Source organism: Sorex fumeus, unplaced genomic scaffold, assembly GCF_029834395.1.
Source record: "Sorex fumeus unplaced genomic scaffold, SorFum_2.1 ptg000123l, whole genome shotgun sequence".
Lineage (NCBI taxonomy): Eukaryota > Metazoa > Chordata > Mammalia > Eulipotyphla > Soricidae > Sorex > Sorex fumeus.
In genome coordinates this window covers 3,900,695-3,922,073 of record NW_026606180.1, presented here as the reverse complement: position 1 = coordinate 3,922,073, position 21,379 = coordinate 3,900,695, and the positions used below count along the sequence as shown (strand labels likewise).

At 38.8% G+C, this 21,379-nt stretch overlaps 1 protein-coding gene across 1 annotated transcript in view; it reads left to right on the top strand.

Annotated features, from left to right (window-relative positions):
• Positions 1–21,379, top strand: part of DNAH8 (dynein axonemal heavy chain 8) — a 438,788-nt gene that overhangs the window by 175,838 nt on the left and 241,571 nt on the right. The window contains 6 exon segments of the mRNA XM_056137311.1: positions 9,367–9,563; positions 10,318–10,444; positions 12,764–12,999; positions 14,933–15,037; positions 16,582–16,695; positions 19,422–19,484. Of these exon segments, the coding sequence (XP_055993286.1) occupies positions 9,367–9,563; positions 10,318–10,444; positions 12,764–12,999; positions 14,933–15,037; positions 16,582–16,695; positions 19,422–19,484 (842 nt within the window).

Here is a 21,379-nt window from a genome sequence, read left to right as displayed (position 1 = left end):
GTATAGCAAAGTTGCAGGCTATAAAATCAATACCCAAAAGTCCATGGCTTTCCTATACGCAAACAGTGAGAGAGAAGAAAGCGACATGAAAAAAAAAAAACAATCCCATTCACAATTGTGCACCAGAAAATCAAGTAACTAGGAAGCAGCTTAACTAAGGAAGTAAAGGACCTGTACAAAGAAAACTACAAAATGCTACTTCAGGAAATAAAAGAGGACATGAGAAAATGGAAAGATATCCCCTGCTCATGGGTTGGGAGAATTAACATTGTCAAAATGGCAATAATTCCCAAAGAATTGTACAAATTCAATGCAATCCCTATCAGGATACCCATGACATTCTTCAAAGAAATGGAGCAAACACTCCTGAAATTCATATGGAACAATAAGCCCCCACGAATAGCTAAAGCAATTCTTAGAAAAAAGAAAATGGGAGGAAACAACCTCCCTAACTTCAAACTCTACTACAAAGCAGTAATAATTAAAACAGCATGGTACTGGAACAAAGGCAGAGCTGCAGACCAATGGAACAGGGTTAAATATACTGACATCTCCCCTCAATCATATGATCATCTAATCTTTGATAAAGGAGCAAGAAATGTGAAGTGGAGTAAGGAAAGCCTCTTTAACAAATTGTATTGGCAAAACTGGATGGCTACATGCAAAAAATGGGCCCAGAACTCTGCCTAACACAATGTACAAAAGTAAGATCAAAATGGATTAAAGACCTCAACATCAGACCGGAATCCATAAGGTACATTGAAGAAAAAGTTGGCAAAACCCTCCATGACATTGAAGCTAATGGTATCTTCAAAGATGTCACCCACTGGCCGAGCAAGTGAAAACAAAGATAGACAAATGGGACTATCTTAAACGAAGAAGCTTCTGCACCTCAAAAGAAACAGTGACCAAAATACAAAGACAGTCTACAGAACGGGAAAGGATATTCACTGAATACACATCTGACAAGGGGTTGATATCAAGGATATATAAAGTACTGGTTGAACTCCACAAGAAGAAAACATCCAACCCCATAAAAAATGAAGCAATGAAATGAACAGAAACTTTCTCAAAGAAGAAATCCGAATGGCAAAAAGGTACATGAGAAAATGCTCTACATCATTAATCATCAGGGAGAAGCAGATCAAAACCACAATGAGATACCATCTCACACCTCAGAGACTGGCCCACATCCAAAAGAACAAAAGCAACCAGTGTTGGTGTGGATGTGGCGAGAAAGGGACACTCCTTCACTGTTGGTGGGAATGCCGACTAGTTCAGCCCTTTTGGAAAACAGTATGGACTATTCTCAAAAAATTAGAAATTGAGCTCCCATTTGACCCAGCAATACCACTCCTGGGAATATATCCCAGAGAGGCAAAAATGTATAGTCGAAATGACATCTGCACTTGTTTGTTCATTGTAGCACTCTTTACAATAGCCAGAATCTGGAAAAAAACCTGAGTGCCCAAGAACAGATGACTGGTTAAAGAAACTTTGGTACATCTACACAATGGAGTACTATGTAGCTGTTAGAAAAGATGAAGTCATGAAATTTATATACAAGTGGTACAACATGGAAGGTATCATGCTAAGTGTGAAATGGGTCAGAAAGAGAGGGATAGACATAAAAAGATTGCATTCATCTGGGGAACATAAAGTAACAAAATAAGAGATTAATACCCAAGAATAGCTGAGATCAGTACCAGGAGGACTCCATGGCTTAGAGGACAGCTGGACATTCTAGGGGAAAGGGCAGCTCAGATAGAGAAGGGAGCACCAAATAAAGGGGGTTTGGAGGATCCTCCTAGGATGGGAGATACATGTTGAAAGTAGACTATGGACTGAATATGTTTGCCACTAAATGCCTCTTTTGCAGACCACAACACCCAAAAGGAGAGAGAAAAAAAAAGGGAATGCCCTGCCACAGAGGCAGGGTGGGATGTGGGGGATGGGGATGGGAGGGATACTGGGATCCATGGTGGTGGAAAATGGGCACTGGTGGAGGGATGGGTATTTGATCGTTGTATAATCGAAACCCAAGCACAAAAATTTGTAAGTCTACAACTGTACCTCATGGTGTCTCACTAATAAAAATTAATTAAAAAAAGAAAAGTGAAATTATATTTACATACATGACTGTAGATTTAGTTATTTATAAGAACTCCAAGTTTCTAGAAGTCTCGATGCCCCAAATAGTGAATTGATAATGCAAAACGTGGTAGGTTAATTTGATGGAATACTTCTATGAAATAAAAAGGGTAGAGCTGCTGAGGCAAAAATTAATAAGCTGGGAATTTGTTTTCTTATTTTTTTGTTGCTTTATTTTTTATTTTTTGGGGGGGCCGGGGGCAGAGCGATAGCACAGTGGGTAGGGCGTTTGCCATGCACGCTGCCGAGCCGGGTTTGATTCCTCTGCCCCACTCGGAGAGCCCAGCAAGCTACTAGCAATATCCTGCCCACATGGCAGACCCTAGCAAGCTACCTGTGGCATATTCAATATGCCAAAAACAGTAACAAGAAGTCTCACAATGGAGACGTTACTGGTGCCCACTTGAGCAAATCGATGAACAATGGGAGGACAGTGCTACAATGTTACAGTGCTACAAAGTTTTAGGGCCACATCTGGCAATGTTCGGGGCTTATTCCTTACTCTCTACTCAAGGATCACGCCTGGTGGGGCTTGGGAGAGGTTATGAAGTCCTAGGAATTGAACCTGGATTGACTGAATGCAAGGCAAGTGCTTTATCTGTTGTACTAATGCTCTGGTCCTGATTTAGTTTAGTATTGACTAAATACTAAAGAGTTCATGAGATGGGGTTGGATGTTTTCTTCTTGTAGAGTTCAACCAGTGCCTTGTATATTCTTGATATCAACCCCTTATCGAATGGGTATTGTGTGAAAATCCTTTCCCATTCTGTAGACTATCTTTATATTGTGGTCACTGTTTCTTTTGAGGTACAGAAGCTTCTTAGTTTAAGATAGTCCCATTTATTTATCTCTGTTTCCACTTGCTTGGTCAGTGGTGTGTCATCTTTGATGATACCTTTAGCTTCAATGTCGTGGAGGGTTTTGCCGACCTTGTCTTCAATGTACCTTATGGATTCTGGTTTGATGTTGAGATCTTTAATCCATTTTGATATAATTTTTGTTACTGTGTCTGGCATATCCAATACTCTTGGTAGCTTGCCGGGCTCTCCGAGAGGGGTGGAGGAATCGAACTTGGGTCGGCCATGTTGGCTGCGTGCAAGGCAGACGCCCTACCCGCTGTGCTAGGTAGAAGTCTGAGCCCATGTTTTTGCATGTAGCTGTCCAGTTTTGCCAGTATAATTTGTTAAAGAGGCTTTTCCCACTCCACTTTATGTTTATCAGAGATTAGGTGATCATATTTTGAGGATGTGTGTAAGGATGAGATCTCATCATTCTACAAAGAAGTAATCATCCATATCAAGAGAGGGATTCGGCAGGGTGATACCATTTCACCAAAACTCTTCACTGCCACCCTCGAGAACATCATGTGACGACTGGAATGGGAAAGCATGGGAGTGAAGCTAGATGGTCGGCAACTACACCACCTCCGCTTTGCTGATGACATCGTTCTAATAACACCAAACATCAGCCAAGCGGCACAAATGCTGAACGACTTTGACCGTGAATGTGGAAAGGTCGGACTACAGCTGAATCTTACGAAGACAATGTTTATGAGAAACAGCCTTGTTCCTGACGCTCCATTCGCTCTCAACAGAACCACCATCTCTGAATGCAACAGTTATATATACCTAGGTCGAGAAATCAACATGATGAATGACCTGGCACCTGAGTTGTGCAGGAGGAAGAGAGCGGCTTGGAATGCCTTCAAGAACATTGAAGAAATAACTAAAAGGACAAAGAACCTCCAGCTACGAGCACATCTCTTTGATTCCACTGTTCTTCCTGCATTAACGTATGCCTCAGAGACCTGGGCCCTACGAAAACAGGATGAGAACGCTATTCGGGTCTCTCAAAGAGGAATCGAAAGAGCTATGCTTGGAATATCACGATTCACTCAAATGAGAGATAGAATCCGGAGTTCTGAATCAGGGACGCTGTCTCATTTGCAAAGACATCAAAAATCAGATGGGCTGGACACATAATGAGGTTTACAGACAACCGCCATTACTGATTGGATTCCACAGGACATCAAAAGATCACGTGGACGCCCACCTACAAGATGGTCAGACTTCTTCGTCAAGACCCTGAATGATCGGTTTGAGGCTCTGCATATTCCTAGAATGAACAGATACCACTGGGCTACGCTAGCACGCAACCGGGATGAATGGAGACGTTACTGGCACCTGCTCGAGTAAATCGATGAATAATGGGGATTAAGTGATTAAGTGATTAAGTGTAAGGATATTCAACCCTATTCTATTGGTCTGCGATCTGTCTTTGTTCCAATACCATGCTTTAAAAAATGTTTTTTTTTATTTTATAAAGTACTTCACAATATTTTGTTGCATTTAATATTTGAACACCAATCCCACTACCATTACACCTTCTCACCACCATATTTTGGATGTTTCCATTCCAAACCCCAACCCCTGCCCCATAGTAGAAACGAAATAATTTGTTTTGTTTTGTTTGTTATGAAAAACCGCTGAAAATGCTCAAAAAGAGTTTCCATAGGGAAGTGAGTGTGGATTGTTGTATTTCACCCAGGAGCCATTACGCCCTTCTATAAGAGATCACTAAGATATTGTTAAAGGTTGAGCCATATTTATATATGTATATATATATATTTCCCCCTAAAGTGGGTTGCCTCCTACTTTAAACCCCAGCAAGTATGGTGCAGTACTCTTGGAGTATGGGTGGTGTGAGGTATGAGTTTTCGTGCAACTTCAAATGAAGCCGCAAAGTCCAGAAATACGTTCACTTCTAGATGAGGCTCAGCTCAGTGTGTGGAGAGTAACCGTGATCATGACGACGGCTGAGTACTGGAGGTTTTCAGCTATCGGGGCTAGGTCCCTTGGGGTGGGGAGAGGTCTCACCCGCCCCCCTCCAGGGTGCCCTGAATGTTCCAATACCATGCTGTTTTAATTATCACCACTTTGTAGTACAGTTTTAGGTTGGGGAAGGTGATGTCTCTTATCTTTTTTTCCCCAGAATTGCATTAGTTATTCGTGGGGGCTTGTTGTTCCATATGAATTTCAGGAGTGTTTGATCAATTTATTCATTGATTGAAAAATGTCATGGGTATCTTTATAGGGACCGCATTGAATCTGTATAATGCTTTGGGGAGTATTGCCATTTTGACAATGTTAATTATCCCAATCCATGAGCAGGGATTGTGTTTCCATTTCCTTGTAAACAAAAACTTTCTCAAAAAGAAATCCAAATGGCCAAAAGACACATGTAAAAATGCTCTACATCACTAATCATTAGGGAGATGAAAATCAAAGCAACAATGAGATATCATCTTACACCACAGAGACTTCACACATCCAAAAGAACAAAAGCAACCAGCGTTGACTTGGATGTGGGAGAAAGGAACTCTCCTTCACTGCTGGTGGGAATGCTGACTGATATGGACGTTTCTCAAAAAAACTGGAAATTGAGCTTTCATTTGACTGAGCAATATCACTTTTCTGGTAATATATCCCGGAGATGCAAAAAAAGTACAGTAGAAATGACATCTGCACTTGCATATTTATTGCAACACTATTTACAATAGCCAGAATCTGAGGAAAAAACCCAAGTGCCCAAGAACAAATGGCAGATTAAAGAAATTTTAGTATATCTATACAATGGAATACTATGCAGCTGTTAGAAAAATAAAATCATGAAATTTGCATGTAAGTGGATGGACATGGAGAGTATAATGCTAAGTGAAATGAGTCAGAAAGAGAGGGACAGACATTGAAGGACTACACTCATTTGTGTAATATAATGTAACATAATAGCAGATAAACACCCAAGGATAGTAGAGATAAGGGTTAGGAGTATTGCTCCATGGCTTGGAAGCCAGTCTCACATTGGGGAAAAGGTAGCTGGGATAGAGAAGGGCCACTAAGTAAATGATTCTTGGAGGACTTGCTCAGAAAGGGAGATCGTGCTGAAAGTACACTATAGACCAAACATGATGGCTGCTTAGTACCTGTATTGCAAACCATAAAACCCAAAAAGAGTGTAAGAGGAAATGTGCCTGCCACGGAGGCAGGGGGTGGGAAGTAGGGTGGGTGGGGGGAGGGATACTGGGAACATTGGTGGTGGAGAATTGGCACTGGTGGAGGGATGGGTACTCGATCATTGTATGGCTGAAAACAATCATTAAAGTTTGTAAGTAACTGTATCTCACAGTGATTCATTAAAAAAAAAAAGAGTCCATGAGAGCTTACTGTAAGAAAAAACCTGAACTAATAACTCTTTCCAATGACGTGCACAAAAGTCAAGTCAAAATGGATTAAGGATCTTGATATCAGAATGGAATCCATTAATATTTTCACACAGGAAAATACAGGCAGAACTCTCCATGACATTAAAGCTGGAGATATCTTTAAGGATGAAATGCCACTGACCAAGCATGTGGATGCAGTGATAAACAAACAAGGTTACATTAGATTAAGGAGCTTCTGCATCTCAAAGGATTCCTTTGAGAATGATGATCAGAAAACAAAGACAACTCACAAACTGGGAAAATGTTTTTACCCACCATTCATCCGACAAAGACTTAATATCCAAGATATATAAAGGACTGGCAAAACCCTACAAGAAAAACAAATCTAACCACATTCAAAAATGAGAAGAGATGAACACATACTTTCTCAAAGAAGAAATACAAATGGACAAAAGGCATATGAAAAGATTTTCTGTATCACTAAACATCATGGACATACAAATCAAAATAATAATGAGATTCCACTTCACATTAGAGACCCTATAACTTATCACAAAGAATATCAACAAACAGTCTTGGGGAGGGTGTGGAGGAAAATGGGTCCTTGTTCCCTATTGGTGTGAATATTGATTGATACTGTCAACATGGTCATTGCTCAAAAAACTAGCAACTGAACTTCAATAGAACCTAGGAATTCTACTCCTCAAGGGGTCAAAAGCACAATCCAGAAAAGACAAATAGTGTTCATTTAGCACTATTCTCAATAGCAAAAATCTATAACAGTCTAGATGCTCAAAAAACAAGACTAGATAAAGAAATGATGATACATATACACAATGTTTGGCAGTAAGAAAAGTTAAATTCAGAGGACCAAGCTATAGCACAGCAGGTAGGGTGTTTACCTTGCATGGGGCTGACCAGGTTTGATCCCCCGTGCCCCATTAGGTTACCCAAGCCCACTTGGAATGATCCCTGATTTCATAGACAGGAGTATTCCCTGAGCACCAGCAGGTGTGGCCCCCAAACAAAAAATATAAATTCATGCAATTTGCTGCTAAGTGGATGAATCTGGAGAGTATCAAGTTGAGTGAAGTTAGTCATATGTAGAGGGATGGGCATAGAATGATCTCTTTCATATGTGAGGTATAAAAAAAACTGGGAGAATTGTTTTTGAGTGGGAAGTTTGCCAATTTGTAATGGGGGTGGTGGTGGGGATTAGGGAAGGGAACATTAGGACATGGTGGAGAGGAAAGTTCTTGTTCTGAAAGCAGGCTGGGGAATAGGAGAGAAACTGGGGACATTGATGGTGGAAGCGGACATTGGTGAAGGGACTGGTAATGGAACATTGTATGCCGAAATTAATAACGAACACTTTGCTACTCTGTAATTACAGCGATTAAAAATGTAAAAAAAAATTTTTAAAAAAGACTGTGGCAGATTCAACCAGATTGTCCCATTAGACTCCCCTCAGCCTCAGCCCTGTGTTACCAGACAGGAAGTTGGGGCCTCTAATACTACATTAGTCATTTTGTAAAGAGAATCTGGAAATTTTGGAATTTCACGTAATCTCATGCTTTAATTTTATTTTTACCAAATTATTTTTTGAGAAATAAAGCACCAATTGGGACATACCGAAGAATCTGTGTGGGCTCTACTTGATGTAGGCAACTGAAGAATGTTTATTGAGGCAGACACAGTCAGGTTTGAGCAAGAGATATTTCTGTGGTGCCTGGTGACTGCATGATTTCTCTATAAGAGATGCTGAGCTGAAGATGAACATATATTGTTTCTCTATGTTTTTCTGTAAAGATTAAATAACTGGCTTATGGTCGTTAGGGTAATAAATGTGGTGCCTTTCCCTTAACCACTCTTAGAGTGGAGATTTCACCTCTTTTGGCCTTTTCTTTGGATGACCTTTTTTAAAAATCAGACATTTTAATTGGTGTCTTTTTTATTTTCTCTTTGATATAGCAGTTTATCCACAATAAAAAAACCCCTCAAAATCTGCATACTCAAAAGTTTAGTAAGCACAGGTGAGCATAGCAAGAGAAAATTTCTTAATTAGAGAGAGAGTCTGTAGATTCTCTCAATCTTGGGGCCTCTGGGGCCAGTAAGATGGCTTGAAGGGCTGGAATCCATGTTTTGCATGCATGCAATAGGCCTGGGTTCAATTCCTGGCATTGCACCATCTCCTGAGTATCACTGGGAGTAGCCCCTAGGACTTCCAGGTGTGGTACAAACGAAATGAAACAAAACAAAGCAAAACAGAATAAAAAAAAACCATTTAGCTATGAGAAATGATAACATTCTGCAGTTTCCTGCAATTTGCATGAATTGGAGGATGTGATGCTGACTGGAATGAGTCAGAAAGAGAAAGATCTCCCTCATATGGAGGGATAAAGAATTAAAAAGGGACGTAACAGTCCCTAATAGAAACAAATCTGAGACATGATCCATAGAACAGGCAGAGAAGGGGGTGGAACAATGGGAAAATTGTGGAAGAAATTTGAAATAGTGGTGGAGGGACCGAGAGAATATTCTAAAGTTATAAAATAATGACTTTGATACTATTGTAACTCTGATATCTCAATTAAAAAACTAAAATCGGGCTGGAGAGACAGAACAGTCATTAAAGTGCTTGCCTTGCATGCAGCTGGCCCAGGATCGATCTCTGGCACCTCATACATCCCAAGGAGTGATATCTAATCACAGAGCTCAGGAGAAGCCCTGAGCACAGCTAAATGTGGCCTTAAAATGAAATAATAATAAATTTAAAATAAAATTTTTATCACAGAAATTGGACTCTGCGCCAGGCTGTGGGGTGGGTGAGAGCCCTCCCCACCCCAAGGGACCCAGCCCCGGGCAGCCAACCTCCACTGCCCAACCACCGCCACACTCCAGGCAGCTTCCTACCCATTTACGTCTCTCGGGGAGCCCAGCAAGTTGATTATAGAAGTTATCTATAGTATAAAATAATCTAAAAATTCTTTCAGAATCATTTGAAGAAATTATTCCTGCAAGGAAACTGAAGAATTTTTACCCGGGTGTAGCAGAGCACAAGGATATTTCCAAGTTGGTTCTCCTCCTTTCTTCCTCTGTGAACTCCCTAAGAAAGGCGGCTCAAGAGGCCTTGCAGGACTTTCAAAAGTACAAGACACTCTGGACAGAGGACCGGGAAGTGAAAGTGAAGGTGGGTTGTTCTCATCTGTGATGCAATTTGGGTTTTAACTTTCATGTCTGATTTATTGTGGGAGGACCAAAAAAATGTCAGTGACAATGATAGGTTCTCGGAGCAGAGGTCAAGAATCTCTCAGCACCTAGTACCCTGTACCTTGGGTCATTCTCACATGGATTCTCTGACATAGTTTGCAATGCAGCTCAGATTGATTTTACTTTAACATCACATCAACTACCTGGTACTGATCATGTTACAGAAACTGTTTAAAGGCTGGGTATTCCATGGCGCCGCCACCCTTATATAGACTCTACTGTCTTTTTGACGAGAGACTCAAGGAAACAAGTTCTAACACCCACTCACGTTAGTTGATGGGTGAAGTTCTCTTCAGAACCTCAGTTTTCAGTGCAGCGAGTTCATCCCTGTTCTTTGCTGAGCTATAGGCCTGATGCCACATACAAATTTAAAACTATGTAAGCAAATGGAGTTTTCTAATGTTGAATTCTAAGTTTAAAATTCCATGAAAGAGAAAAGAAAACATTTCTTGGTTCAGAGAGATAGTACAGCAGGTAGGTGTATACATGACACCCTATATGGTTCCCAAAGCCCCACGAGCTCCACTAGATCCGTGAGAGCACAGAAAGAACTAGGAGTAAAACCTCACTCCCACAAGGTATGGCTCAAATAAAACCTAACCAATCAAAAAGCATGAAAAAAATAACTAAATGGAATAAACAAAGAAATTAGTTTATTTCTGTACTTACCACAGGAGTTTTTGGCTAACAACCCCTCTCTGACTGAAATTCGATCAGAAATTCTACACTATGCTACTTTTGAACAAGAGATTGAAGAGTTGAAGCCTATTATTGTTGTAGGACCACTTGAATTGCATACAGGTATTTTTTAAAATATTATGTAAAGTATTTTCATATGAAATTTGTCATCTAGCTATAAGAAACCTTGAACCAATATACTAAATATTTCTGGACCACCAATTTTATTCTTGTGTAAAAAATTCATATTAATATACATATTCATTATAATTCCAAGGTGGCATAATATACTTAATACACAATTGTCCATTCATTGTCAATCCAATTAGTGGGATTGTTTACATGGAAAAAACATAAGTCTGAGGTTTATTGAGAAGTCTATTCACTTCGGGTTAGAGTATGAAGGGATGATAAGGCAACCACTTAATAGTAGAAATACAATGAGCAAGCTGATTTTATTGCTTACTCTAGTGAACGAAAGCTATGCTCAGCAGTTACTCCCAGTAGAACAGAAAACTGATCTCTTACAGTGTGTCTGGGCAACGTGGCACACAAGGATTGTGAGTGAAAATCTGGTTAACACCATCAACAGAAAGATGCTTACTCATGTGAGACCATGTTGATCAATTGACACTTAGAGACAAGCTTACTGAGTGAGTCTCTCCTGACTGGCTGCCATTCAGAAGGGAGTGGCCAATACAAATAGAATTTCAAAAGTATGTGAACTGATGTTTTTAGTTTATATTTTAATTTTAAAACTAGCTGTGGTGACTTATTGCCTACGGCTTATCTTGTTCTAAGTTTGTGAGAAGATTTTATTGTAAAGATACACGAGTGATCTATTTTTTATCAATTATCTACCTTAAGTAGATTTTAGAGGTATTTTCAAGGAGTCAATTTAATCATAGCTCTCAAATTTGATTACCAAGTTTACTTGATCTCTTTAGCTTCCATCGCTTCCGTTGGTGATAATGATAGTACCCACCTCAAGAACTATTTTTTATGAGATATTCAGTTAGTTATTGGCTAATATTTGATGGTCAATATATATTAAGTACTATTATAAATATATCAAGAAGGAATTTTACTTGTAAAAGAATCGCAGATATTCAAAGGGATTATTTAGCTAGAAATAAAACTATACACTAGGGCAAAACTTAAAAAAAAATACTTTGGGGTTTTGGAAACTACCAAATAGTTTTCTATTTGTTTTCATAGTGATTAGTACTATAATTTTTACTACCAAAGGAAATTTGAAAGACATGGAACAGGAAAAATAGTTATAAAGAAAATAAAAGGCAGTCTGAATGTTTGGGGACTGAGTATAAGGAATAAAGAACCCAAGAAATATGTATATGGGTCAGTGCCTCACAGCCTCTTTTGGAAGTTGGAAGGGGATCTATTATATCTCAATTTTGACAGTACTGATACACCTAGATGAGGTAAGAAGAGAAAAAAATAATGGAAAGGATTCAAAAATAGAGTTGACTAGGTAGGACTGTATTATTTACAAAAAATAGCAAACCTATTTGAGCTACATAGGGGAAACATGTCCCAGAATTCAAGATGCAACTGGGTCTAAGGAAAGGAACAGATCCAGAGACAGTATAAGAAGCTAAGAAAACCCGTTTCTCTACTTTTCATTTCTTATTTAATCTGAGTATGACTTCCTTTTGCTTCCCTTTACACCTGACTTTATCTCATTCTCATTCCAAAGTCTCAAGAAAAGAGTCTTATGGATATGTAAGGGATCAGACTCGAACTGGGACAGGCTCAGGGCAAAAGTTATATTACTCTTTAACTCTGTCGATGAGACCGAGTAGTAAAAAGTAAAGGCCCTCCTGTTGATCGTCGATTTGCTCGAGCGGGCCCAGTAACGTCTCCATTGGAGACTTTGTTGTTACTGTGTCTGGCATATCGAATACTCTCGGTAGCTTGCCGGGCTCTCCGAGAGGGGCGGAGGAATCGAACTCGGGTCGGCCATGTTGGCCGCTTGTAAGGCGAACGCCCTACCCGCTGTGCTATCGCTCCAGCCCAGAGACTGAGTAGAGTAACAAGAAAACTAGAGCAGGGTTTCACAAACAAAAGAATAGATTGCCCTTGGTTGTGTTGGGTTCTCTGAAAGAAATTGGGGAAATTAATTAAGTCTTCTAAACATAACAAGGTTCGCCTTGGGCATTTGAACTAATTTGCAAATATTTTCAAGGCTTTAGTGTTTTTATGTTGCATATTCCATGGGCAGGGGAATGAAGTCTCCAATGCCTACTAACTTTGCAATATATTGAATTCACACTGTCTGTCTTTCAAATGCTCAGCAGTCAATGTGGCTTATGACTATTCAGTTGGACAGTGTCATTATAGATATTCAGATACATATAAGGTAGATGAATAGTTTTAGAATGTAAATTATATTCTATTTTGACTTTTTCTTGTCTTAATTAGAGCCAATGAAATTGGCTTTATCAATTGAAGCTAAGGCATGGAAGATGTTACTTTGTCGATATTTGAATGAAGAATACAAAAAGAAGATGATGGACATGATAATATTTATCAATGAGTACTTAAAAAAATTATCTAGACCTATTCGTGATTTAGATGATGTGAGATTTGCGATGGAAGCCTTGTCAAGTATCCGCGATAATGAAATTCAAATGGATATGACTTTGGGACCAGTTGAAGTAAGAAATTATAATTTATTTCTTATTTTAAATGCTCTTTTTAAAAATAGAAACAATAAAGAAGAGACTTCACTAACATTTTTTTTTTCATGATACAGTCTGCCTAGTTCTCCTTAGAGATGTTGAAGTCTTTAGGCAACTGTTGACAACTACAGTGATGAACAGTAATAAACAACAAATATTAGACAGCAAATAATATTTAGGTTTAGGCAGTATCATTTTTTCTTAAACATACACATTTTACAGAAGAAGAGAAGAGTGATATATGTAGAGTTGCAAAGAAGAGTTATAGAGAAGAGTTACGTATGCTCACATCTGTCTTAAGATGATAGGCAAGTTCTCCAATGATCTCAAGTTCTTAAACTTAATCAAAACTGCAAAGTCTCTTTGCTCTTTGAGAAAATATATACACATGTTCAGATTAGAATGTGAACAATATTGGATAGTCCATTTTTCTGTCTACCACAACTTTTTTATGGCAATTATTTAGTGTTTCTGACTCATGGAGTGGTGAGATGGTACAGCAGATAAGGAGCTTGCCTTGCATGCTTCCTGTCCAGGTCCGATCCCTAGCACCATACATGGTCCCCTGCACACTGCTAGGAGTAACCTTTGAGCACAGAGTCAAGAATAAGCCCTTTGCACAACTGGGTATGGTACAATACCCAACCCCTGCTCCCACACACACATAAAAAATTTCTAGCTCTTGTTGCTAAAACTATCATTTAAGAAATCAGAAAATTATCAGATTCCTAAGTCATTTGATTAGTTTTTCTTAAACTAACTGTAGATAATCCATCCTCTATTGCCTGCAATACCTAGGAAATTGGTAATACCCTATTCCTTCTTAGTATCCAATATTCAAGACTGAGCATACTTTTCCTTTTAAAGAATTGTTATGTTATTTGCAGCACCATGATTTACAATGCTATTTAATAGATTGGGTGTGATGCATACAACATTTCAACGCTATCCTCTCCACCAAAGTGTCCTCTTCCCCCCACCACTGTCCAGGACTTCCTCCTCAACTCATTCATCCTTCCATGTGCCAAGTTCAGTTTTTAAAAAATTATTTTTGGGTCAAACTTGCAGTGTTCAGGGCTTACTCCTGGCTCTATTCAGAGTGGTCACTCCTGGTGGGGCTTGGAGGACAATCTGAGGACCAGTATTGAGCCTGGTTGGTTTCATGCACAGTAAGTGCTATTCCCACTCTACTATTTCTACAGTCTGTGCTCAATTCTATGGATTAGTTCTCATGAACATTGTTTCTTGGGGACCCATTTAGAATTTGTACTCATTAATAGCTCATGAGCTTTATCTTTCCTACTTCTTAAAGTATTGATGTTTGGAACTTTTGCGTGCTGACCACTTCATTTCTCAAGACTTTCCTGAAGCGTAATTTTTTTAGTATAATATCTTTTTGTAAAATCTTTTGCCCATCAGTTTGATCAATCATATTTCTTTCCTTGGAGTATTGACTACATTATTATTTCTTTCCATTCCTATAGATAGCAACCTATGTTTTAATAAAATATGGATAAATTGTACTGGTACAAAATCAAGAAGTGTATAGTACTTCTTTGTATAGTACTGTTATAAAATCAAGAAGTGAGAGGCAGATAAATGAATCTAGGGTTATTTTCTAGGATAGTAGTATCTCAATGTGATCACCATGCCTCCATCAGAATTACTTTTTTTCTTAAATGTAGATTTCAGTCCCAAGGACCTAGAATAAATACATGGTGCCAGTGAGGGTCTAGGTGTGTTTTTCATGCATATTTAATTTTGGGAACCACTTTTAGAGAGTATGCTGTCTCCCAAGATATAGGAATGTTTCTAGAAGCCTAGAAATTATTATGTAGCAATATCATTTATCAATTATTTAGCAATTGATTTCCTTGTAATGTTTCTCAACTCTACCCCAACTCTTCAGGAAGCCTATGCCATTTTAAACAGATTTGAAGTTGAAGTAACCAAAGAAGAGTCAGAAGCAGTTGATACCTTGAGGTATTCTTTCAACAAGTTGCAGAGCAAAGCTGTAAGTGCAAATTTAATTCTTATTAAAAGTTGGTGTATGTTATTTTTGATAACTGATGAAACATAACATAAATTTACTATTTAAAACTTTGTAATTAAGTGATTTTTAAGTATGTGCACAGAATTGAAAAATAATCACCAGACAGTTTGAAAACATTTCCATGATTTTAAAAAGAAGCCACTTAGGTAAGAGAAGGGATCAGTATGACAATAATAGCCTGATATGATCATGTTGGACAAGAATTGAGTGGTAAAAGTAGGTATAGGGGTACCCTGATAATCTTTCAGTATTTTTATTGAAATCCACAATGACCAAAAAGAGAAAAGAAAGGAGGGAGGGAAAAAGTGAGAGAGAGAAAGAGAAAGAGAGAGGGAGAAAGGAGAGAGAGAGAGAAAAAGTGAGAGAGAAAGAAAGAGGGAGCAAGGGAGGGAAGAAACAAAGGAGGGAGGGAGGGCACCTGCCATAGAGGTAGGGTGAGGGGTGGGGTGGGGGTGTTGGAAGGGAAACTGAGGAAACTGGTAGAGAGATGGGTGATAGAACACTGTATGACTGAAAGTAAATCATGAACGGCTTTGTAAGGGTCTATCTCACAGTGATTCAAAAAAAGGAAGGAAGGAGGGAAGGAGGGAAGGAGAGAAGGTAAGCAGGAAGGCAGGGAGGCAGGCAAGGAGGCAGGCAGGGAGGGTGGGAGGAAGGAAGGGAGTCTATCCAATAGCCATCACTGCTTCTCACCCTAGTCCCTGAAAACTACTAATCTGCTTTCTGTCTACATAGATGTCTACATAGATTTGCCTTTTCTGGACATTTAATATAGGTCATACAATATAACTTCTGTGACACCACCACAATTTTTAATGGCCAGTGAGATATTGAGTATCTTTTAATGTACTTTTGGGAAATTTGTATGTTTTCTTTGGATACTTCTGAATTTAAATCCTTTGCTTTTAAAAATGCGTGTGTTACCTATTTTTGAATTGTACTGATGACCTGGGTTGGAACAATAGCACAGCGGATAGGGCATTTGCCTTGCACGCGGCCAACCCGGGTTCGATTCCTCTGCCCCTCGGAGACCCCATCAAGCTACTGAGAGTATCTTGCCCACGTGGCAAAGCCTGGCAAGCTATCCGTGACATGTTCGATATGCCAAAAACAGTAATAACAAGTCTCAAAATTTGTTGTGAGATGTTACTGGTGCCTGCTCGAGCAAATTAATGAACAATGGGAGGACAGTGCTACAGTGCTATTGATGACCTGAGCTGGGTCTGCCAGAAAGCCCTTCCTGACCTGCAGTTAGAGAACCTGCAGTTTCTTGAGTCATTAGATAGAATAATGGGCATCTCGTTCTGTTGGTGCATTTGGGTTTTAGATGGGTCTTTTTTTTTGTTTTTTACTTTACCAACAGCTTCGTAAAGGCATCCTTGTTGGTACAAGACATACCTCTGGGTATGAACTGGGATAGAACTAAAGATTTTATTAAAATACTTTTTTTGCACTCTCATGTTTAGCTTGTGTGTGGGGGGTGGTGTTAATGTGTTTAATTCTAGGTTTCTGTGCAAGATGAACTGGTTCAGCTGCAGCCGAAGTTCAAGAATGATCTACTTGAGTCTGTCGAAGTTTTCCAGGAAGATGTAGTGAACTTTACAGAATCATATGAAGCGGTAATTTGAATATTTTCATGTTGTGTATTAAAATGCTTCTTGTTCTGCTTATATATAATGAAAGTGATGACCTCTGAGATATACAATGTACATAGTATGTAAGAGGGAGAATTCTTTCAGGAGATATTTTTGAAGAAGAAATAAAATTTAACTATTTCTTAACTATTTCTTAACTATTTAATATTTAACTATTAATAGGGGCTTTGGAGATGGTAAAATGTACGAAGGGTCTGATTAAGCTTTTTTTCAGGATCCAAATTTTCATTAATGGAAGGTTGGAAGGACCTAATATCAGGATTTTATGAATTTTTTTTCACTGTCTTAAAGAATCAGGCTGGAGCGATAGTACAGCAGGTAGGGCGTTTGCCTTGCACTTGGCTGACCTAGGCTCAATTCCTTCATCTCTCTCAGAGATCCTGGCAAACTACCAGGAGCATCTCACCCACACGGCAGAACCTGGCAAGCTCCCCGAGGCATATTCAATATGCCAAACAACAACAACAACAACAACAACAACAACAACAAAACCCAAACGAACCAGTAACAAGTCTCACAATGGAGACATTACTGGTGCCCGCTTGAGCAAATCGATGAACAACTGGAGGACAGGCAAAACAGTGCTACAGTCTTAAAGAATCAGAAGGGTGACTTAAAAATAACAAAGGTCGGGGCTGGAGGGATAGCACAGCGGGTAGGGCGTTTGCCTTGCACGCAGCCAACATGGCCAACCCAGATTGGATTCCCAGCATCCCATATGGTCCCTAGAGTACCGCCAGGAGTAATTCCTGAGTACATGAGCCAGGAGTAACCTCTGAGCATTGCCGGGTGTGACCCCCCAAAAAAGCAAAAAAAAAAATAATAACAAAGGTCATTTTTATCAGTCTTTCTGACTATTCACCCTCACAAGGTAAAGGTAAAGGTAAAGGCCCTCCCGTTGATCGTCGATTTGCTCGAGCGGGCCCAGTAACGTCTCCATTGGAGACTTTGTTGTTACTGTGTCTGGCATATCGAATACATCACCCTCACAAATGACTCCGAAATGGTTGCTTTCTTTTAAGTTAAAAGTTTTAAGTTAAGCTCAGAAATTGGATATATTCCCTTAACATATTCTACTTTGTTTTTGTAATAACAGTAGGTTTGGACTCATAACATAAGTTAACTGCAGGTGTTACATTTACAGCACATTAAAAAATTATTTATTTTAATCTTTTAAATTGAATCCCTGTGAGATATGCCCTTACAAGTTGTTCATAATGAGGTTTCAGTCGTACAATGTTCCAACACTCATCTCTCCACCAGTCTGGTACTCTTAATACTGGTACTCTGGTCTGCAAGTTAGCACTGTTTTAACACTCATAATCATACAGACCATCTGAGCGAGATCCTGTTTGCAACTAGTTTTTGACCCGTGGCTATCAGAGACTGCTGCTGCTGCTTCTAAGTATTCACTCTACGTGGCTCTTTAAGCTAAACAATTCATGATAGGACACCAAAGAGATAGTACAGTGGAAATATAGAACCTGTCTTACACTCATTGGCCCGAATTTGATGTCCAGAGTCACATATGGTTCCCACAAGCACAATAAGGAATGATCCCCGAGCACTGCCAGGTGTGGTCAAAACAACAAAAATAAAAACAAAAAAAAAGGAAAAGAAATTGGCACAAGAAGTTTGTTCTGAGAACTCTGTCAGTTATTCTAATGCACAGCCAGAACCTCACCATTCATAAATATAAATGAAATGAAACAAACTTCATACACTAGGTGGAAGTTTACCACAGTAAAGCCAATCAGATTGGCACATTCAACCTGCCCAGAGGGCATCAGTCGCAGAAAATGAGAAAAGGAAACATACATGACATGCAAAGGAAACAAACACACAAGGACTGCCTACACTTAGGGTTGTCTGGGAATGCTCAGTCTGGCCATTTGTTCAATACTGCTCCCTGAGCTATTTAAGTTGAGAAGGCTAGTAAGGACATCAAAACAAGATGGATACATTAAGAGCAGAGACTGGGATATTTCATCAAGCACCCTCAAAATATAGTCCTAATTGTTTCCTATTCAGCTTTTGCCTATGTTACCCTAAATCTAAAGACACTTGACTGCTTTGTTCTATATTTTGGGGGGCACACATTTGCTGCCCAATTATATTCTAAGACCTCAACTGTTTTCCCTCAAGACTATTCTGAATGTGGAGTTTTCATTAGAACAATCTTCCATAATAAACAATATGTTTCTTCATAAACTATGTTAAATCTTATAAAAAGGAATAAGTGATACAAATGTCCTGAAAATGATTATGGTCATGGTTGCATAGCTTTGCAAATATGAAAAAACATTGATTTGTACTAAGCTAATTGTGTGGATTGTATAATATGTGAATTTTACCTCAAAATTGTTGGGGAAAAAAACGAAACTTCAAGTACAGGACAAATTTCTTTTAAATTTTTAATTATTTATTTAAAGGAAAATTATAAACCAAATCAGTTGAGAATGTATATATGATTAAGAATTTACGTGGAGGATCTGGAAAGAAAATACAGAGGTTAAGGTGCTTGCCTTGCAAGTAGTCAACCCAGTTGTAACCCCACTGCCATGTCCCCAGTCCCACCAGAAGTAATCCCCAAGCACAAAGCCAGGAGTAAGCCCTAAGCACAGCTGGGTGTAGCCAAAAAAACAAAAAAGGAAAAGAATTTAAGTGGAGATTATCTTGTTCACTTGTAGGATGGACCCATGGTTCCAAATATACCACCCCAAGAAGCTAGCAATAGGCTGCAGATATTTCAGGTAAAAGTAAAATTATTTTATTTACATTGACAATGTGATGTTATTTATTTTTCATTCTTATTAGATAACTGTGATTTACTAAGTTGCTAATAGCTGAGTTTTAGGCATGTAATATTTTAACACCAATCCCACCACCAGTGTCAATTTCTATACACCAGTTTTCCCATATCCCTTCCCCACCTCAAGCCTCACCACATCCCCACCTGTTACCTTGACAGGAACATTACAAAATTTCAGTGGTTGCAGCTTAGATCTCAAATTTGCATGATTGTAAACACCTATCTGATAGGTATTGTGTAAATATTTTTTCCCATTCTGTGGGCTCTTTCTGCATTTTAGTCACTGTTTCTTTTGGGGTGCAGAAGCTTCTTAATTTACTGTAGTCCCATTTGTTTATGTTTGTTTCCACTTGCTTGGTTAGTGATGTTTCATCCTTCAGGACGCTTTTAGCTTCAGTGTCATGGAGGGTTCTGCCTACATTTTCTCCATGTACCTTATGGATCAGGTCTGATACTGAGGTCTTTAATCCACTTTGATCTAACTTTTGTGCTTGGCATCAGACAGAGTCTGAGTTCATTCTTTTGCATGTAGCTGTCCAGTTTTCCCACCACCACTTGTTGAGGAGGATTTCCTGGCTCCACTTCACATTTCTTACTCTCTATCAAAGATTAAGTGATTATATACTTGAGAGGCTGTGTCAGAATACTCAACTCTGTTCCATTGGTCTGTGGGTCTGTTTCAAGCCCAGTACCATGCTGTTTTAATTACTACCACATTGTAGTACAGTTTGAAATTGGGAAAGGTGATACCACCCATCTTCTTTTCCCCAAGGATTGCTTTTGCTATTTGTGAGGGTTTACTACTCCATGTGAATTTCAGGAGTGTTTTGTCTATTTCTTTGAAAAATGTCATGGGTATCCTTATAGGAACTACATTGAATCTGTACAGTGCTTTGGGGAGTATTGCATTTTTTTGCTTTTTTAAATTTCTTAAATTTTTTTTAATAGTGAGACAGCATGAGGTACAGTTGCAGACTTACAAAGACATAATATATACACATATATATCCTGGACAGTCTTGTCTTGTTTCCTATCTTAGAGGGAACGATATCCAGGATATATATGTATATATATTATGTTTTTGTGCTAATCCTCCGGATCCATTAGCATGGGATGTGTCTTCATTTCCTAGTGTCCTCTTTTATTTCTTGAATAAGTATTCTGTAGTTTTCTTTGTATAGATCCTTCACCTCTTTAGTTAAGCTGATTCCAAGGCACTTAATTTTCTGAGGCACTGTTGTGAATGGGATTTTTTTTAGTATCTCTTTCTTCCTTTTTTTTTATTTGTATATAGGAAAGCCATGCACTTTGGGGTATTGATTTTGTAACCTGCCATTCTGCTACACAAACATTATTTCTAGGAACTTTTCTGTTGAGCCTTTAGGGTTCTCTAAGCATAATATCACTTCATCTGTGAATAGTGTTAGCATGACTTTTTCCTTTCCTCTCTGGATGTCTTAGGCATCCTTTTCTTGCCTAAGTGCTATGTCGAGTACTTCCAGTACTATATTGAATAGAAGTGGTGAGAGTGGGCAGTCTTGTCTTGTTTCCTATCTTAGAGGGAACGATATCCAGGATATATATATATATATATATATATATATATATGTATGTATATATATTATGTCTTTAATTCCAGTACTTTGTAGTTTTGATCACCATAGCTTTATTATACAGCTCCAAAGTAGATAATGAAATACCTCTAAATTTCTTGTTTTTTCAGTTTGGTTTTGGCTATTTGTGATCTTTTCTGATTCCTTACAAAATTTAATAGTGACTTTTCAAGATCCTGGAAGAATGTCACCTGGATTTGGATGGGGATTGCATTGAGTATAT